This window comes from Talpa occidentalis, unplaced genomic scaffold (genome assembly GCF_014898055.3).
Source record: "Talpa occidentalis isolate TD23 unplaced genomic scaffold, MPIMG_talOcc4v2.1 talOcc4.3, whole genome shotgun sequence".
NCBI lineage: Eukaryota > Metazoa > Chordata > Mammalia > Eulipotyphla > Talpidae > Talpa > Talpa occidentalis.
Genome location: NW_023603184.1, coordinates 142,264,092 through 142,285,969, shown reverse-complemented (window position 1 = coordinate 142,285,969; position 21,878 = coordinate 142,264,092). Strand labels below are relative to the sequence as shown.

Here is a 21,878-nt window from a genome sequence, read left to right as displayed (position 1 = left end):
CAGCTGGCAAAACTACTATTAAGTAGACCCATCCTGCAGGTGGAGGAAGCAAATCTCAAGACAATCTGGTGACTGTCTCCCGCGGCCATCATCTTTTGAATAAATCTCTCTCATGTTTAATCTAATCAAGCATTTCCTAATCCCAAGGCATCTAAATGTTTATCACACACATCTAGAAGGAAAAGGATTGACTGCATGCCTACATTTCACATGTATGTATCAATTATATAAGTCTTATCAATAGCTAATATTTCAAAACACAATATACATATGGAACAAGGTTCATCGTTAAGCACAAAAATATAAGTCCCCTATTTATTCTTCCATTACTTAACAAGAACATACTGAGAACCTTCAGGATGCCAGAAAAGACAGTGGATGAAAATACCCACCTCTGTGAAGCAGAGAGAATAGTGGAAGAAGACAGACCATAAGTAAAAGTAAAATACAAGCGTCGCCTGCTAGTGGAGTGCTGCAGAGAAAATTAAAAGCGGGAGGGACAGCCAAGTGAGTTGGAAGGGAGATTTGTGCTTTTAAATAACCCCAGAGAGGGCCTCCACAGTGGTGCAGCAGGTTGAGCACAGTGCTGTGAAGCTGTCCGCAGCCTCTGCAGCGCCAGTTCGATTCCCGGCTGGCCAGGGAGATGCCCACATGGCACAGCAGACCTCTCCTGCCTCACCTGCCAGTCCCCTCAGCAGTGCTTTCAGTCCATCTGCCTGTTCTGCTCCCCGCTCTGTCTCTGGTGAATTCTCTCACCCTCCTGTGCCTCTGGCCTGTACCCCAGTGCTTGTATAAATAAATGAATCTTAAAAAATAAATAAATAACCCCAGAGAGTGTAAGTAAGGATCTAAAGATTACAGAATTGACTCTTTGTGCTATTTGACATGGGAAATCAAGGTATCCACCTCATTGTATTTATTAGAAAAGCATAGTTTATTTTTTTGAAACCAGTATAAGTAGAATTTCAATATTGCCCCCTTGTGCAGTGGTGATCATCTTGGGTACCCCCTCCAGAAGCCCATCAACTTTCTCTACACTTACTTGAGTGACTGCTTAAGCAGAATCCTCAGATCTCAGGTATATGATTACAGTTTCCTTTGGGATGGAGTCAAAATGCTAAAATTTGGATGGATGTTTCAGTGATAGGTGCGGAGCTGTCCCATAAAGTAATTCTCTGGGTTAATCTTCCTTCGGTTCTAGAGGTGATTTTGTATCCGATGGCTATGTAGTCACGAGCAATTCCAAAGTCATTTTGCATTTTGGTCCTTCTTGAAAGCAGCTTTCCGAGAAGACACATTCACCGAACAGCTGGTAGGTAGTTAGTCACAGGAAGTGGTAATTTGTGGGTTTTCTTTTCCTTTCTGTTGAGATGTCTTACTGTAGCACGAGTATTTCCCTTTTTATCAGAAGAGAAAGATTTGCTTAGCCTGGTGAAGCATAGAAGAAAGAGCTTTAATGAAATTGATATTTTAAAATATTTTTGCAACTTAAAGAAGAGCGATACGATGAGCTTCCGAGGAAAGGTTTTTAAACGAGAGTCCAGTGAATTTCGGAAGAAGAGACGCACTGTGAGGAGAGTCAATCAAGGAGAAATCCACAGGTTTAGCTCTGTAGGTATTCGAATTTCAATGTGTGTTTTCCTTCTTTCCTTCAACATTTTTTTTTTTCAAGAGGACTAGCAGTTTAGTTTCACAGCTTTGCCTCTTTTTTTTTGCCCCGATATATTTTTTTCTAGATCTTTCTGCCACTTAGCACTTGTATAATCAGACTGCAAATGGGGATGAGGTTGTAAATTCTATTGAAAAAGCGATTGCAACTAAAAATCAACAAATGTGAAAAAAAAAGACTAGCTCTAGAGTGAAATTCTAACACAGACTATCGATAAAGTCCTACCTAGAACAGAAGTCTATTGGACTCATAAATATCATCTCCATTTTAGTTACATCACTATTTTCAACTACTTTCATTGTTACTTTAGAGCATATAATAGGGAGATTTAAATAGCTAAACCGTTATTAGAACATTTGGAATATTGGAATTACTTGCATCGCTACCTTAAGTTGCTTGAGACACAGGATTTAATTAGTTGGATGATGGCTAGAATAGGCATTTTCCTTTTTAAAGAAAAGCTTGTATCATCTCAACTGGGAACCCTCTTTGTAACTTGCATATGGTTGTGTTTTTAAGAAATATGTTTCATTATGTGCCACTCATTACTTGTTTTAAAATTCTTAGAATAGCTCAATCTATCAACAAGAATGCAAACAAGTATTCAACTTAATGAGTTAAGGAAGAGAGAGAAAGTTGATGGTTACAATTGAAAGCTTTGGTTTTCTTTACTGCTAAAAATGTTTCTGCCTTATTATTGCTTGCAAAAAAAACGAGAACCCTGGAATCTTCTCATTGCAGAATTCTAGATTGTTCTGTTTGAAAGCTACCGATGGTTGACTATGGGAGTTGTGGTTCGCGTGTAACATGGGGGACTGCTGCAGTGATATGTGGGGTAGCTCTTAATATAGGAATGTTCTTTTTTTACAGGGTGACTTAGTTTTGCTTGCTTGCTTCAGGTGAGAGGTTCTCATCCTCTGTGCTATTCTTACTGGGGTCTCTGTTGGACCAGCTGTCTTGTGTATTGTACGATGTTGACAACATCCTTAACTTCTATCCACTAGTGGCAAATTCTTCCCAGTTGTGACATAAAAAAAAGTCTCTAAATACTGTCAAATGTCTGCTGCGACAGCTGGTGATCACCTGATTAAGAACCATTGCTCTGGGGATAAAGAATCTTTTTGTTTTTCTTTCTGGCTTATTTCACTGAGCATGATCCCCTCCAGCCCCATCCATGTTGCTGCAAGCAACTATAAACCAGCGACACACTGTGGGGATGTGGGGGTTGAGAAGGGAATAGGATCAAAACAAGGGTGGTGGGAATTGTATCTGGACTATAACCAAGGTGAAAATGCATACATTGTGCAAAAATGAAAAATGGAAAATATATATAAAATTTAAATTTTTTTTTAAAAATAACCTTTTTTGTTCATATGAATATCTTCAGCCTAGCAACAGAGTGGCTTTTCAAAAAATTCATATATATATTTTATATATATATTTACATATACTATATATGTGTGTTATATACTATATATTGTATACGTACATCATATTCACCTGAAAATATATACCTGATAACATAACGATTATATATGAGTAGTCTTTTAATGAATATGAATAATCAAATGATAGCCACTCAGCCCTTGATAGGCCATATTCAAGTCCAGGAATACTATATACAAGTAATAATGGTTCTCTTTAAACCTACAATCTATTTGGTGGTAATTTATATGAGCAGAATTTTCTAGAGACCTGGCTGATGACATTGTTTGGTCCATTGCTGTCTCGGCTTTGAAGTAATGCATGTCCCTTGGGGACAGACCAAGAGATGAGATGGGACCCTCCCCCTGTTCCCTTGGGGCACACCAGGGTCTTCCCCTAGGGCTTTGGGACTAGAACATGCAGATCCTGCATGTAACCTCTTGTTCCCCACTGGCATCAAGAGCTCAGTTTTATCTTCCTACTAGCCCCATAAGAGCCTCATTCGTCACTATCAGCCTCATCAGGAGCCTAACTGCTTGAAACACTTGTTTGGTTTGAGCTTATTTTTACCTTTAGACTGAACCAAGGAACATAATTTCCTTGCTGCTTTTCTTTCCATGGAATGAAGAACTACCAAGGGTTATGCCATTGAAATTTGTAGTAACCACTAAAAGAGGCAATACCAGCAGAAGGGAACACGCCTATCTTAGACCACATGCACAGCTTGGCAACAGGACAGTCCCTGGTGTCTCACCATAGAATGAAGGTAATCACTGCATGAATTATCTTAATTGAATTTGAAGGTATTGCTACTAAGAACTATGAAGAAACCAGCCACTCAGAACCTAGTGTTTTCCCACAGCATTCAGTAGCTGTGCATTCACATTTAATTAAGATCATTCATACAGTGATTAGCTTTCTTCTTTGAAAGGCACTGGGGACTTTCCAGCTACTGTTGCCTGCTTTTTGGTCGTTTTAAGATAGGCATATCTACTTTCACAGGTCAGCTCTTCTGAGGAGTTGGGGATTGTTCGGTCCTTCCTTAAGTAATACTCTGAGATGTGTTTTTCATTTGGGGAAAAGGAGGATCCCAGACAGTGACACACATAAATCGAATTCTAAGGGTCCTTTGAACACTCTGTCCTGCCGTCTCTATGACCTTGGGCAAATGACTTAGATCCTCAGGTTCCTCTTCCAGAAAATGTCCCTCATTTCACCTGCCCTGTCTTTTAAAATTGTTTTTTTGGAATTCAAACTTGACCATGTGTATTCTGAACATGACTTAACACTGTAAAAAGTCATGATTTCCAAGTATTATGTGGTATAATATCAAGAAAAATGTCTCCATTTTCCAAAGGAAGAAGGACGTAGCTATGTGAGACCCTCTTTTTTAGTGACCGTGATACTGAAGCTTCCGTCTTACAGGTGACACCTTTGACCTGGGAGATTTTTGTCTGTGGCAGAACCACTCAGTACACACAATTCTAAATTGTATCACATTGAGCGCTGATGATGGGGGGAGGGAGACAGATTGCTCTAAGTGTTGATGGAGTTTGCCTTAGACCATCTTTTCTCTTCCAGCTTAGCAAAATCACACCCTAAGCCAGAGTAGACTTTCCCCAGCACACTCACCTAAGTTTTCCAAAAGTTCAAACTAGACAGGCTTGATGGGTGATAATGAAGAAGCAATTTCAGTGACAAAATGCCCAACAAATGGGGATAGGCCTAGAGTAAGTTTAGGGAGTAAAAGGGTGATTTTCTGGGAACTTTTGTATATATTCATATGTTGTAGTGACAGGAGAAGTAATGATTGCTGGAGGTAACTGTCATGGTTTTCTGTTTTTATAATGATCATATGTATTTTGAAGTCAACATGTTTCTTACTCTGGGGCAAATTTAAAAGTGGTTTGATTTCATGGTAATCAGGAATGTTGATCCAGAACTCTGTGGCTTCCTAGAAGGTGTACAATCCAAATTGTATACTCATATGATTCAAATTGATAATCTTGTTTTTTCTGTTTTCTTCTATTTTCTTCTGTTTCTTCTACCCTCTTGGAGTTTTTGATCTTTTTGGAAGTTCCCTTCATTAATCCAATTTTCAAGTGTATTTTTTAAAAAACACCTTCATATATTTTAATGCACTTATAAAGGACAAGCATACAATGTGAGAATGTAAATGCATGAGAAAAAAAGTTCAAGGGAAATTAAATTTACTTGTTAGAACATCAGGTGCAAACTACTTTCCTTAATTTTTAAAATTCATAAGGTATACTGTGGTTGATGATTTTCTTTTCAACTTTCTATTTTTATTTTTTTTTAATCCAAATCATCCAGTTTGATCTCTGATGCATAGGAAGTCAATAAAATGATCGTTTCCTTTCTAAGTTGCATGTCCTAATTTGGAAAGATTAAATACACGATTAAACTGGACTATTATGAAAACCATCTGTACAATCAGAAAACATGCAAAATATGTTTAAATAAATGTGAATTATTTTTAAGTTGTTACTGATTTAGGGATCATTAATTGCAGGAATTCTAAGAATTTGGAAAACTTTGGCTATACAGAACCATTCTTCCTCTACTCTGGTTAGCATTTTTTAAAAAGATTTATTTATTTACTCATACAAGAGATGGGGTGTAGGCCAGAGGTGCAGGGGGGTGAGAGGGTTCACCAGAGACAGAGTGGGGAGCAGAACAGGCAGATCTACTGAAATACCCTGCTGAGGGGAGACAGGAGAGGTCTGCTGCACCACGTGGGTCACCTCCCTGGCCAGGGATCAAACTCAGGCTGCAGTGGCTGGCAATAGCTTGATAGCACTGAGACTGTAACCCCTGTGCCACCAGGGAGGCCTCTTGGTAGCATTTTAATAGAAAATTGGAAATGAAAACTATACACAGATGAACAAATCCGAGGTCTTTAGCATGTGTCCCACACGCCTTCCTTTATAAAGTGCACTGTGATATGATCTTTCAAGTTCATTCTTTATCCTTTACGCGTCTGTGTTAATGTGAACAGCCTCCCTCCCAGGTCACCTGTGCTTCCTTGAAAGCCAGCACAGGATGGGGTCCCGTGAACCAGAGTTTTGGTTCCAGGAGTGATAAGAGGAGGCTGGCCTAGGGTGAATACACAACAGAAGCAGGGACGAAAATGATAATGGACAAGCTGGAGAGAGCAAAGCAGCAGGCATAATTGGAGGGATCTGGACTCAATCTGGGCCACAGAAATGGAGAAGTATAAACTGAAACCTGATGTGACCTTAAAATCTAGCCACCATCCCAGGACCTTGGGTGTGGCTGCAGCACAGGGCAGAGTCATTTCGGGTGTCAGGTACTGCAGAAACACTCAACATACAGGCGCACCTTGGAGCTACCTTTGTGGATTGGGTTCCAGACCATTGCAGTAAAACAAGTCATGTGACTTTTTGGTTCCAAGTGCACAGACAAGTCATGTTTACACTACGCTGTAGTTTATAAAGTGTACAAAAGTGTTATGTCTAAAGAACAATAAACACACTTTAATTTAACAATATTTCATTGCTAAAAAATGCTGACCATCACCTGAGCTTTCAGCAAGTCAGGATCTTCCTGCTGTTGGAGGATCTTATAAAAACACCAATATCTGCAAAGTGTAATAAAGCAAAGCACAATAAAATGAGGTATGCTTGCACCTGCAATGACTTGATTTCCTCGAGGTTGATAAGAGAGAGAGGAGTTACACCATAAGAGCAGTGAGGTTGGGAAAACTGCCACATCAGGCAGCGTTAACTCCATGATGCCCTTCACTGCCACCCACCTTCCCACCCAGAGTGGGAGGTGGCCTTTGCAGAGATGTAGAACCCCATTGACAGGAAGCAACACCATGGTCCTATCAACTCATTTTATTTCTCCAGTGGTGGCAATGGTACAAAATATTCTGAATTTAGAGATGACCACAACATGTGGCAATTTTCCATCATGGTACTTGACGCAAACATCTAGCATTTACTATCCGGTACCTTAACATGTCTTTTAATTTTCTTTTCTTGATCCTCTTTACCCAGGTATCTTTATGTCCTCTGCCCCTTTCTCTTCCTTCCCTGAGATGCCCAGTGAACCTCACACTGGCCAGCTGGCCATCTAGTGTCTTTCATGGCAGAAACTCAAAAAGGGAGCAGGAATAGTGCCCCAAATGCAAATTATTTCAGATCTTCCCAATGAGAAAAAAATATTTTTTTTTCTTTTCCTGCAAGGCCATGATCTTTGCTGATGGTGTAGCTGGATGGAGTAGAGTGAAGTCAATTGGAGTGGAGTGGTATAGGATGGAGTAGGGTGGAGTAGACCTTGGGCTTCATGCTGATCTGGGTTGAAATATAAGCTCCTGCACCCACTTGCTGAACTGGCCCTCAATATCCAAGTTTCTGCATTTGTAATGTAAATCAATGATGATCTCTTCGAGATTTGACATTAATAGTCAATGAAAATGTTGAATGCTTACAATCATCCCTGCTATTTGATCATGATAGCGGCAGTAAAAAAACAATAACTATTATTAACATTTATGGGGTAAATGATAAAAACATTTGTGTCTATTGTTACTGTTAAATTATTTGGTGTGTCTGTGTTATTCCTACAAGCGTATATATATATATATATGAGTTTGTTTTAATATAACGTAGTGAGTGGGATCTTCAGATGAAAGTGGCAGCATGAAGGAAGCTGAGCTGAGACTAGCAGTGGCTTACAGAAGTGTGGCTGGAGTATACTCTAGGGCTCCGGCAGTACTTCCCATACAATGAGATACCTTCTAAAGAGAGAAAAATCGTAGTATGTGACAGTGTCAGCAAGGAAAGTAAATATTGACATAAATATATTTTTTGAGCTCCGGTTGCTCTGGTGTTGAAGGAGTGGGGATAACTTGAATATGGTAGAAAATTAGAGATCAGGGTTGTAATGAGTTTATCACCTTGGAAAACCAAGGAGGTACATGGTCCCCCACCCCCAGGTTGTGTGAGGGCTGGTGTGTTTTTATAGAATTCATTAGTAATACATGAGTTTACTACACTTAATGCCTGTACTTCAAGGAGTCTTTGACTATGAGAGGTTCTGCTTCAAGACCGTTTAAATTCAAATAAAGTTGAGAAAATAATAACCTCTTATTATGGATGCTGCTCCTTGTATGATATATTAGATTTGTTTAGTTTTGAGCAGTAAAATCCTACTTAGTAAACACCCACTGTCTAGAGAAGGTTACAGAAGGAAAAATGGATAGACAGGCTGGGAAAAGAATAGAAATGGACTACCAGCAGCTCAGGGCAGTGGGAAACGGGTGATCTTGGTGTTTGGAGCCAGTGGATAGTCTTGTGGGATTTGAGCTTCTCGAGATTCAGATTTCTGGGGTCAGGGCTGCATGGCCTTCTGGGGGTGCCATGCCCTTGACCACAGAAAAGTAGACCCTTTTAATCATACTCACAACAACTGCTTCTTATGGGGAAGGGGCAGAAGTCAGTCCTCAAAAGGAAATTAAGATACTATCACTAAAAAAAAAAAAAAAGAACAGGTGTTGAATAGGCAAAAAAACAGCAAATACCTACTATGTATCTTCAGTTTCAAGTGGCTGAAGTTAAAACAAGAAATAAAAGAATGAGCTCTACGTTAAAAATATAGAGCTCTTGACAGAACTATTTGCATTTGTGTGTGTGACACGTGTACACACACATACACAAACATACACACACACCCCCACACTCATTCTTGCCCTGTTAGTGAAAGTTCATCTGTGTGACTGGTAAGATACTAAAATAGCATCAGAGGTTAAGCTGGAGGCAGCTTTCATCACAGACTTCATCTAAATTAATCTAAAATTCCCAGCAGTTTGCTCTAAGGCATTAATTTCCCTGGTGTCAGGCAGACTTGTAATTGGGTTGTGATGTATTTTTAATGATATTTATTATCTTCCAAGTGTTTCTAGAAAACTAAATGAGACATGTAATTTAATTTGATTTGGATCTTCTTGGATATTTTCTACTTCTTTTACAAGTACCAGTATTAGACTGAGAAGAAACCACTTTTCATGTTTAATTTTCAATGTTATACAAAATCCTGTAAATTTAGGCACGTCCTAAGAGAGAGAGAGAGAGAGAGAGAGAGAGTGAGAGATGGCCAAATACGTGTGGAAAGATTTTAATTCAATTTGAACGTGTGCCTTCCATCAGTGATCCCATAAATGTCACTTGTGTCCTTGCCATCAAAATGATGTTATGGATTATCAATGTGAAATATTTTGTTTTTCTAAATATTATTTTTTGTGTGGACTATAATGATTACGCATCCTTTCTATCTGCAAAGGGCTTTGTAGTTTGCCATGTTTAACCTGCCTTATTTCATTGAAATGGACTAAGACATTTAAAGAGTTACTACTGGTTGATTTCTTCTGAGATCCATGTCCATTTGGTTACCAAGGGAACCATTTCCAAACTCGCCTTAATCTGAGCTTATCCAGCTGTTGCAGTTCACTCTGATTTTGCTAGTGATTTTCCTTTCTCATGAAGCTGTGCAGTTCAAGAAGAGAAAGGTTAAAGGGTCAGCATCAGATAGCTTATTCTTTACTAATTCATTTCCTTTTTGGTAAGAAAAGCTTGTCTTGCTTTCTGCAGCCCAAACATGGGGGAGCTTGTCCGGTGGAACTCCCTTTGATGAAAGACTGAGTTAAATCTGTCACACGACCTGGGGCCGACAGCTGTGGCCAGGGGCCCAGCTGTATGGGTTCTCTCCAATTTTCTCGTTTGTTTTAAATGCAAGTCGTGTGGAAGTTGATTCCAGGCCAATTGCATTGAGGCCAAAAGTTCCTGGATTAAGTTAAGTTCTAAAGGATCTATGTGTCATTTAGATCTTTTATTTCCTCTAAGAAATTTAATCAATTATCCTGATAACACCGAAATTAGTTGACAGCTGTGTTGTTCCTAATTTGTTTTGGAGATCTCGAGATTGGAATTCTTTTTAGGGTCTCTCTAAAGACCCCGTGGATCCTCACTCTGCATTATGGGAAGATGTGAAAAGAATGTTTAAATAATTGGCACATCATGTCCTCATAGGCTCTACTGTGTTGGCCCTAAAGTAAATATCTGTTTTTGTTTGTTTATTTTTCTGTGTCATTAGCCATGATGAATAGTTTTTGTAAAGTGAAGAGATAGGATTAATTCTGTTATGAATATTTGAGTTACAATGTGAGGGTTGAGGATGATGGGGAAGTGCCAACAACCATGATGAGAGGCGCTGCAGTCACAGAAAGAATATAAAACTTCTCCAGGGAAGGGGATAAGCTCTTTTCAGAATAAATATTTCTTGAAAGGAGCAGCTTTCTGAAAAGGAGAACCATGAGCAAAGGTTCATTTGGACAGACAAAAGCAAACCTCGTATTGAGTAACTACAGCTTGACTCCCCCATCACACATGGAATTTAGGGCACAGTCGTGTGGCCCCCAAACACTGGGGACCAGCTGTGGAGCTATTTGTCCCTTCCTCACACCATCAACCCCTTCCCAGATGAGGCCCCAGCGATCTCTTGGCTCCCAGGGTCGAGAACGCTGGCCTATAGGTGCCTTATGGAAGCATGTTCTGAGTGTCTGCCATTTGGTTCTCTAGATATTTCTATTTGCAAAACTAATGAGTGTAATACTAAACTAATCCTAAATTGAACTTGTTTCTTTTGATCTTGAAGTATAAATACATGAAAATATTTCCAACACGGATACTCAAGGAAAATGAAACGTGGAATTTCAAAATCACTTTCTTTTGCTGATATATGTAACTAGGTAGATAGTCTCCCTTCTTCCATGGGGCCTAGAGCACCCTGACTGGTTTGGGAGATACACCAATAAGATGCTTCTCCCCCTTTTTAAAAATTTCAGTGACTTTCCTTATGTCATTAGGAACATATGACAAGATGCATCAGTTACCAAGATTTACTTGGGTTTCTTTTAAGGAAATGTAGATAATAAACATAAAAGCACATAGCACAATTCCTACTAAATGAAGAGTTTAGTGTCATCAGTTTCACTGGTTGGTTTGACTTGGCTTTGGGATATGTTTTTTGTTAAAATGTGGGTGATTTTCAATTATTTTCAAATCAAGACAATCTGTATTCATCTGACATGTGATGGTTCACTTAACCTCTTCACATACTTCATCTCTTTGATCCTTATACCAACATTACCATAAGCAGGAAGTTGCCCTTTTATTCATTTAAGACAATGCTAGCTAAGTTTTGGCTTAAATAACTTGTCCAGGTTTTATAACTGGTTGGTAAAAGACCCTCAATTTCCAACTAGTCAGCCTGGCTTCTGATCTTTTGTGACAGGGACAGGTGGATAGAGGTGCCTAAGTAACTTACCACATGTTTATGTTTCTCTACAGAACTCAAAGTACTTCTATTAATACCTTACTAGTTGTTTTTTTTTTTTTCTTTTTTTGCTGACACTGGCTTCTGAAGCCATATACAAGGTCTGCATTTTTCCCCTGATCTCCTTTCCCCAGTGCTTTATGTATCTTTTTTTTTTAATTACTTGAAGCTATTAGTGGTTGAACTTCCAAGTGAAGTTCCCACTGTGATTTTCTAATTTCCCTCTCTGGTAGATTTTCAAAGGCTAAACAATTTTAAAATCAGACATCTCCCCAGTGTTTCCATGGAGGCAGGGTGGTTTTGAAATTCCAAATATTTTCTTTCTCCACAATGAAAGCAATACATGTTCATTATAGAAAATTTGGAAAATGAGCATCGTCAAACTAGCCAAGTCCTAAATATCATAATCCTATTCACATATAGTAACAGATGATATTTGGAGTTACATATCTAATCATTTTCCTTTCATTTTTTAATCTTGTGCTGTTGTTCTGGTATGCAACATTTATTCCCCAAAATATTTTCATTTAATAATAATATTTAAGCAATTTTCCTTGCTATTGCAAACTACAAAAACTTGGTTTTTTTATGGACATATTATATTTCTTAGAATGGATGTGCTATAATTTCCCAATCATTCCTTATCCTTGATGATTTATTATTTCCCATTTTTAGCTTCTTATCCTCAGACCTTACTATGCCTAGAGACCTAAGTATTCTGGATTCAGCTCTAGTATCATAATACCTGTGACTCTACAACCATTGTCAAGATAACTTGACCTTGACTCCTTCTGAGGGGATGCTTTTGCTCTATTTCTCCTTGTAGCAATTCTTGCCATCTTGATCATGGACCCCCAGCTCCTTTATCTTTTCCCATAAAAGCCCATCAAGTGCAAAGCATTGTGAGTTAACTAACTTTACTGAAGAACTGGAAGGGACACTCATGGCATGGACCACACAGTTCCTCGCTGGTTTATTTAACCCCTATTCCATCCTCCATGTTCTTCCCCACGTCCACTACAGCATGGAGCCTCTCTCCATTGTACCAATTTTCAAAAAACCAGAATCCACTTTTGTTTTTTCAGCAGTAGCCCTGGACATCTCCTCCACCCACCTGCCTGCCTTCCTTACCCTTCTTCGATTAAGGGAGATATGCTTTCTCCATCTTTCTTCAAAGAAAGTATTACAAAGATGTTCTTGAATAAATCCCAGGTGAAAGGATATAATTCTGTCACACTCTGTACTATAGCTCAAATAGGAAACCTGTAATTACACTCCCCTTTTGATTTTGGACATCCCAAATCCAGTCTGGGTTGTCTGTTATTTCTTAGTTCGTGCTTCTGGAGAGAAGTCTAGGCGGATAATTCAATTCTCTAATCTTTCAGTGTCACATACTTTCTTTTTTTTAAAGATTTATTTATTTACACATACAAGGGCTGGGGTAAAGACCAGAGGTGCAGGGGGTTGGTGAGAGGATTCACCAGGGACAGAGTGGGGAGCAGAACAGGCGGTTCAACTGAAATACACTGCTGAGGGGAGCACTGGGTGAGGCAGGAGAGGTCAGCTGCTCCATGTGGGTCAGCTCCCTGGCTGGGAATCGAACTCATGCTGTAGTGGCTGTGAATAGCTTCATAGTGCTGCGACTTAACCCCTTGTGCCACCAGGGAGGTCCCAGAGTCAAATACTGTAAATTCTTACACCTGCAGTGTCCTTTCTTCACCCATGTGATTTTGAATTATCATTATGAAAACAGTTCAGATCTTTGTGATGGAATACTATGTTCTCGAAATTAGAATTTTTAGCTAGAAAAAGGTGGTCTGTTTGTTTCAAACCAATTAAATGACTCTTGGAAGTCTTGCTTGTTACCAAGGTGGCAGGTTCATCACCTCCAGGGCCTCAATGTTGTTTTGACTTTCTATGAAAAGTTGTGGACTAAGTAGAGGGGAGGAAAGCATTTGCTTTTGTGACAGAGCCCAGTCTTATTCTTCTTCTTCTTCTTCTTGCCCCTGCCTTTGCCCTTATTCTTCCGCTGTGAGTACACAGAGTTGTGGATTTGGGGAAGTCAATAAAACAAGCCTCTTGCTAGCACATGAGACAGGGCCTCTCACCACATGGTGGGGCACCGAGGCTGCCATGTGATGGCAGGGACCAGTGGGTGCCTTTCCCATGCCCAGGGTGATTTCAAAATAGCTGATGAAATCCTTTACTCATTTGAGAGAGAGTGAGAATAAAAAGCACTGTGAAAATCCAGTCCTGTGCAGGGCAGTCTTGGCATACACTTCATCCCAGTTGGTGCATTTCCAAAAGAACCAAGCACATGAAATTCATGAGGGACAATACAAGCTTCGTGAAGCTGCAGATCAATGCTGCTCAGTTCCCAGCTGCACTCAGTGTCTCTGCGAGAACATAGTGAGAAATTAACGAGCCCATCATCCTTATTTGCATCTGTCTCTTGACAAAATCATGGGGCAATGATTCCCTCATTCCAGAAGGAACTGCGGTTTCTTTAGCCTGGGTTGTCTCCATCACAGATGCACTTGACGAGGGGGCAAGCACCCCAACTCCCAGGCTCTAGGCGGAATGGAAGAGAGCATTCTGATCATTTTAAAAACTCAAAACTATGAAACATTGAATATCTTGGTGGTTACACATTGACAAATGATTCACTGGGAGGACACAACTTTACTTTTAATATATATACCCCTGCAAGTCCCAACTTAACAATTGTAGGAAGTGGATCTGCAGCCCCATATCAGAAGGACCTTGGTGCAACATTGTAAACACAGAAGGCTTAATAAATGCTATTCACTGATTAATTGATATGTCATAGGCTGAAATGAATAAATAAAATTTGCCTTTCAATTTACGCTTATAGGCTATGCTTTTATTGGGCTTATCAAGGAGAGTTAGGATTTGGTTTTTCTACAGGTAATTAGTAACCTGTCACCAGTGAACTCCAATTTTCCTACTGTACTAATGGGATTGATCTGGAGTGGTGTATGGATCTAGTAAAATATCTTCTTTGAATGTCTTATGTCCAGTTTGTTTATTAATGCTCAAGTTTATTAAAGCTCAACTAATGGGAGATAAAATTTAAAATATAGAACAAGATTACAGCTAGCCTGTTAAAACACCTTTGTGTCACTTGCCCTTAAACCTTCTTATTGCAATAAACACGAAGCCGCACTTTCACAGGAAGTAAGAAAGGAAGGACTTAGGGAAAAGTGTTAGTAACCACATAATGAGCTATAGGAGTCTGAAAACAACATATCCTTAAGCTGTAGAAATAAGGAAAGGGACTTAACCACCCAAATCTATGGCAAAGATAAGAGCTGTCCATAGGTTTTACATACATTTTAGGTGGGTTTTTTTTTTTTTGTAAGATTTATTTTTACTTATTTATGTTTACAAGAACTAGAGTGCAGGCCTGAGGTGTGGAGGTGAGAAGATTCACCAGAGACAGAGTGGGGAGCAGAACAGGTGGAGCTACTGAAATACACTGCTAAGGGGAGCAGCGGGGGAGACAGGAGAGGTCTTCTGCGCCATGTGGGTAGCTCCCTGGCAGGGGATCAAACTCATGCTCAGTGGCTGGCAATAGCTTGATAGCACTAAGACTTTAATTCCTGCACCACCAGGGAGGCCCAGTTTTGTTTTGTTTTTAATTGAAGAAACATTGATTTACAATATTATATAGGTCTCGGGGTACAGCATTAAAATTCAACATCTGTATATACTACATTATGATCCCCACCAAAAGTCTAGTTCTACCTATCACCATACAATTGACGCGTTACACAAGATTGTCCCCCACCCCATTTCTACTTTGTTACTACCATTTTGTTCTCCTAATGTAAGGGTTTATTGTTTTGTTTTGTTTGTTTGCTTGCTTGTTTATCTCCCATCCTGAAATCATGATTTATCTTTCTCCATCTGATTTCTTTACACTTAGAATAATCCCTTCCAGGTCCATCCATGTTGTTGCAAATGGCAAGATTTCAGATTTTTCCATATAGCTGAGTAGCATTCCATTGGGGATATATCCCACAAATTCTTTATCCATTCATCCATCATTGGACTCTGGTTATTTCCATGCCCTGCTTGTTGTGAACAGAGCGGCACTGGGCACAGAGTTATGTTTTATTTGCAACATTTCATACATAAACACATTATTGGATGAAAAGAAGATCTCAAAATAAGCCAAGTACTTCAGACTTGAAGGCCAGTGGGGTAGTTGGTGATAGAAATGTGTAAGAGGTGTGAATAAGGACTACTGAGGTCTGAGCTGAACTGGAGTGAAATAGCACTACTTAAAGACATTCAGAGGCAACTAAAATTAAAATCAATGTTTGAGCCAAATCAAACATCTGGAACCTACATTTGCTCTGTGAACTATCAATTTTGACCCTTGGAATTAACCTTTGACTGGAAAAATGGGAAGTTGAATTTAAACTAAGTCTAAATAGAATAATCATATCAAAGGCAGGAATTCTAAAAGGATTTTTTTTTTAATTACCTCAAATCATGCCAGAGAGTCTTTGCATCTTCTGTTCAAAAGAACAAATGTTTCTTAGCCTAATTGATTATGTTGGGCAACTAAATTTCTTCTCTCCCACTAGTGCACAGAACCTTGTATTTTATTGGCTAGGTCTAGCCATCTTAATTGGACAAGATTCGAATACCTTATATCATCTTCAATTTCCCTAAATATTTGTAAAATGTGTTTGTTTTTGTCTTGTTTTGTCTTATTATAGAAAGTACAGCGAAATTCTTATCATGGGCTCACTGTATTACATTTTGTTTATTTTACTTTTTATATTTGGGAAAATCATCAAAGTAAACATTGACCACTACATTGAGGAGCCCATTTAGCAATTATTCGAATGTTTACTCAAAGGTTTATCGAGCTTGACCTGCAGAGATCTTCCAAGGAAGGCCTCAGAAATCAAAGTTAAATCTGTGTGCTTTGTGAGTAGGGAGTGAGGTTGGTGGGAAATTGTTGATTCCATTGGTGTGACAAAGAGAAAGCATTCTTTTCCATGTTCAAGATCTCTTCAGCACCCAGACTTCATGGGGACCACTCCAACTTCATGAATCCAAGAATGTTCCAGAAGAACATCCGTGTTCGCAGAACATCCATGTTCCCCTCTGTGTCCCGGGGAACTCAGACTGGGTCCTTGGGCTTCTGTTTTCTCAAATCTCTCTTCTTCATTTGGCCCCTATTCTCCATTTTGTGAGTTCTGAACTATTTGGAACACACAAAGTCAACACTGAAGCCCTTCCCCCTCCTCTGGTACTGATCCTCCATTTGGACAGTTTCGGAGGGGGACTCGAGCCTTTCCTCTTGGCGTCAGGGTTTAACACAGTATGGTTATCTGGCTATTTCTTCAGACTCTTCTCATTTTCACCATTCTGTGGCCATAACAGTGGTGCTGATCCACTCTATTGGGCTTCCCAGCGCCTCTCCACAGCAGCAGAAAGCTCAGAGCCAAACAGTGAATCATTCACTGACACAGAATCTTTGCTGCAGTGACAGCAAGGCAGCCGGGGATGCTGCCATGCCAGAGGCTCATGAGGAAGTCTCCAATTCATCCATAGTGATGGTCACCATCGTAATGCCATACCAAGTAGTGGGTCTGTCTTCAGTGGATGGAGACCAAGCCCCTTGAGGAACATGATAGGGCTGAAAACCATGAGCTTTGGGCACTCAGTGAGAACAGCTGGAATAACTGAACAGGAAGTCCAGTAGTTCAGGATCATCTCATGTGTTTTAGGATTTGAAAACAATGGTCACATGATCTCGCCCTAAATGCCTGGAGTCTCTTGACTGTATGGGAAGCAGTGAGCACATCCAAACCTTGGAGACACTAACAAATGAAACCCATCTGGTTGTTTGGAAGATTCGAGATTATTTGTGTTGATAAGTAACATCTTATTTTCTTTTCTGCAGCAAGACAAACCCAGGCTGCTTGAGCCTCTGGATTATGAAACAGTCATTGAGGAACTTGAGAAGACCTATGGGAACAGCCCCCATCGAGACCTCCTGTTCTTCCCCAGTGATGACTTTTCAGTAAGTGATTTCTTTTTAGCCACAGGTGATCCTCCCAAGAGGGGTGTTTGTCATCCATTGGGGTTCCCCTGCTGTGGCTCCTCTTCTGGGGCTCATAATCACTGCAGGGAGTCCACAGTGACAGTATTTCTTTTTTTTTTTTTTTAAAGATTTATTTACTTATTTATTCATACAAGCACTGGGTACAGTCAGAAGCATGGGAAGGTGAGAGAACCCACCAGAGCCAGAGCAGGGAAGAGAACAGGCAGACCAACTGTTCTCTGAGGGGAGCAGCGGGTACGGCAGGAGAGGTCTGTGCGCCATTTGGGACACTCGCCGGTGGCCAGGGATCGAACCGGCACTGCAGAGGCTGCAGGCAGCCTTGCAGGCCAGCGCCCAACCGCTGTGCCACCAGGGGAGGCCCCACAGTGACAGTATTTCTATTGCACTCAAGGATCTCCCAAAGCTGAAAGGTTCTCAGGAGCAGGACAGAGTGCCTGTGTCCCTCCAAAGTCTGGATCTCTAACCCCTGCCTCACTGGGTTTCCAGAATACCTCCTCGAGCCATTTTTTAACTGAAAGGTTTCTAGCAAGTGAAAGCAGCCAATGGCAGAGACAAGAAACTCTTGACGTAAAAGATGCAATTCTTAAAAATTCATCTTAACGAATAATGATTTCATTAATGTCTAATTATTCATCTTGGTTATCCTTAAAGAAGGAAATGGAGGTGCTTGTGGGCAAACAAAGGTAGGTAAGCATATCTTTATGAAGGACTTGTGATGAGGTATCTCCCGTGTAAGGACTTAGGATGCCCGGAAGGTGCAACAAGAATGAATGAAAAGGAAATTCATTTTGGAGACAAACACAGTGAAGTTATGGGTGATAAACATCCATGTGACCCAAATATTTGATTTATGGCCCTCATCCACATTTAAAAATTATTAGTAGACTTTTCACCACGTTAACAGAAATCTCAGTGAGCAAGATGGTGACCTTTCTTGTGTTTTCCCAAAAGAAAGGTATTTTTACAGATCACAGACCAACATCTTAAGTCAGATGAATGGCAGCTTCAAGGAAACCCTGTGAAATAGATGTGGAGCCATCTCCTCTAACAGCCTCTAATCCATTTCCTCTCACCTTTAGGGAAGTTCTGACATTTGGCTTCCAAAGGGTGAATTTTTTTACCTTCCTTCTTAGAAGTTAGAACTTTTCTGTTGTAAATACAATGGACAGAAATAGACAGATTGTAGATGGGACAAAATTTCTTCCAAATTGTTTTTCAGATGTTTAAATGTCTCTCACTTAAACATTTGACATGGCCTACGAAGAGACTTATCTCACAGAAATCTCACGTCTGCGGTTGGACCAGAGCTTCAACTGCAAGCACAAAATTAAAACCACACTTTATTTTTTGATTCCACTTCCTCATTTTCTTTCATGGTGTAGGTAAACCCTGACAGTCTCTTTCTGTCAAACAGCGCGTACACACACACGCACACGCACACACACACACATATATGTGTGCACACATACGCATAAATAAAACCCTTGAAACTTTGAGCACCTTTTCTTCTAGATCTGTTGTTTAGAAATATGTTAAAATTTACTCCAATTTCTCAAGAGGAGAATGGAAGCATTATAGCTGTAACATTGGCTGAATTTGAATTCATTTTTTGGCATCCCCCCGTATGATGACTCTATGATCTTTGCCATCCTTAATGACATCAACATACTTGGTTATTGTCCAGGAGTGAACATTCCATTTACTCCACTGAACTCTTTTACCCTGTGCTGGCCCCACACAGCACCTTCTGTATTTACCTCCCCCCATGGCATTCACAACGAAAGATATTCCCTTAGCTTTGTCTCCGTGCCTCTCCAAGATCTGATCCTGGCCCATTTTTCAAGACTCAAGGCATGGCAGTTTGCCTCACCCCCATACGCAGTCCCCCTCATTCTCAACTGGGATAACACATTAGTACAATTATGAACATACCATTTATCATCCCTCATATTTTAGCCTTCTTTTATTCATTGAACAAATACATCATGCCTAGGATACCAATGACAACCTTTGATCTCAGAATGGAGAAGCAGCAGGGTTTAGACAGAAATTACCCTGTTTTAATAGAACTTACCTTTTAGCTAAAGGAATCAGGCCAAATTTAATGAATAAGTATTCATTAAATTCATTCAAATTTAATGAATAAGCAAATGAATGGATAAAATAATTCAAATGAAGACCAGTTCTCTGAAGAAAATAAAGCAGAGCTATGTGTTAGAAACTGACTAAATGAGAACTCAGGCTGATGATTAAGGACAGTGCCGATGGTAAGATGAGATTTGAGCTGAGTTCTGAATTCTTTTTTTCTTTTTTTTTCTTTAAATATTTTATTTTATATAATTCTGACATCTTTTTTCATCTTTGCACAATGTGTACATTTTCATTTTGGTTATATTCCGCATACAATTGCACCTCCCCCCTTATTTTGACTCTAGTCCTTCCTTTCCCTGCCCCTCTCTCCCCCCGCCCACCCCATTAGTGTGTCTCTGGTTTATAGTTGCTTGTTGATTTTGATTTTTACTTTGTATTGATTACTCTTTTTGCTGGCCTCTTATTTAAGTTTTCTAAATTCCTGCTATGAGTGAGACCATCTGGTATTTTTCTTTTTCTTTCTGGCTTATTTCGCTGAGCATGATCCCTTCTAGCTCCATCCATGTTGCTGCAAACTGCATGTGTTTATCTTTTTTGATTGCTGAGTAATATTCCATTGTGTATACGTACCACATCTTTTGATCCAGTAATCTATTTTTGGGCATTTGGGTTGCTTCCATAGCTTAGCTATTGTAAATGGTGCTGCTGTAAATATAGGGGTGCAGGTGCTCTTTGGAATTGATGTTTATGTGTCATTTGGGTAAATACCTAGGAGTGGAATTGGTGGATCATATGGAAACAGCTGGGACTACATCAAATTAAAGAGCTTCTGCACAGCAAAAGAAACAATAACCAAAACAAAGAGAAACTCCACCGACTGGGAGAACATTTTTGCACACAACACTAACGATAAAAGACTGATCACAAAAATCTACAAAGAGCTGATGAGACTCAACAAAAACAAAGAAAATAATCCAGTCAAAAAATGGGCAGAAGAGCTAAAAAGAAACTTCTCTGAAGAAGAAATGCAAATGGCCAACAGGCATATGAAAAAATGTTCAACATCACTTGTCATCAGGGAAATGCAAATCAAAACTACCATGAGACACCATCTCACACCAGTGAGAATGGCACATATTTAAAAAAACTAGCAACAACAAATGTTGGTGAGGGTGTGGAGAAAAAGGAACTCTCCTGCACTGCTGGTGGGAGTGCAAACTGGTCCAACCACTATGGAGAGCTGTGTGGAGATTTCTTGAACTACTAAACATAGAGCTTCCATATGATCCAGCAGTTCCACTCCTAGATATTTACCCAAATGAGTTCTGAATTGTTAGCCAGCTAAGACCTGGGGAAGGAAACTGCTAGCTAGGCCCTGGAGAGCTCTGAGAGTAGAGCGTCAGATGAGTGGTCAGAGACCAGATCAGGCAAAGGCAAGACAAGATGTTTGCATCTCATTTGAAATGCGAGTGGCAAGTCACTCAAGTGTTTCAATGCCTTAGTGCATTTTGGTAAAATTTCATCTGGACTCTGCATGGAGAATATGGAACGGGGTGTAGAGCAAGTTGGGAGAATATCTCCTAGTTAGCAGATGCGCACAAGCTATTTGATGCCACCTCCTCCCTATTCTCAGAAAGTGTCATATCACACAAACAGCTAAATTTTAATTTGCATTAAGCACTTGACAAACAAAAGGATACTGTTGAATATAAATAGTGCAAAAGTTGCCATTTTTTGAACAAAATTCACATGGATTTTTTTCCCCTCTTTTCTGCTCTACTGGGTCAAGGTTGACAAACTGGCCGGTGAGTGGCCTGCTGCCTGGATTATTTGCACTGTCCTGTTTTATTTTCTTCATAGAATTGATTGAATAGCTGAAGAAAAAGAAGAATATTTAACAACCCATGCAGAGCAGAGTCACATGATTTCAACAGCAGTAGAGGACCCTAAAGATTTTCTACCTGACCCTTTACAGAAAAAGCTCGCAGACTTGATCCCTGCTATCTATGTATAGCACAGCTGCATTCTTTTCCTTGTAGGAAAGGGGGTTTCCTTTCTCTGTGTGTGCAGTGAAGACCCTTCTTTGAATGTCTCTGCCATGATCTATTCCATCCACGTTGGTCACATTTCAGGGGTGTTGGTCATGAACAGCAAGCCTTCTGTCCTCCTGGCAAAAGTATCATTTCCTAGGTTTATTCTTTTTTA

The 21,878-nt window shown here is 39.9% G+C and overlaps 1 protein-coding gene across 7 annotated transcripts in view; it reads left to right on the top strand.

Moving 5' to 3' along the window:
* DOCK10 (dedicator of cytokinesis 10) overlaps positions 1-21,878 on the top strand; it is a 244,890-nt gene that overhangs the window by 91,504 nt on the left and 131,508 nt on the right. For 5 of the 7 annotated variants that reach the window (XM_054700111.1, XM_037524147.1, XM_054700110.1 and 2 more), the window contains exon 2: positions 17,421-17,540. In XM_054700111.1, the coding sequence (XP_054556086.1) occupies positions 17,421-17,540 (120 nt within the window). Of the gene's footprint in view, positions 1-1,381; positions 1,612-17,420; positions 17,541-21,878 lie in introns of those variants that run through there. The other 2 variants (XM_037524150.2, XM_037524149.1) reach the window with 2 other exon arrangements.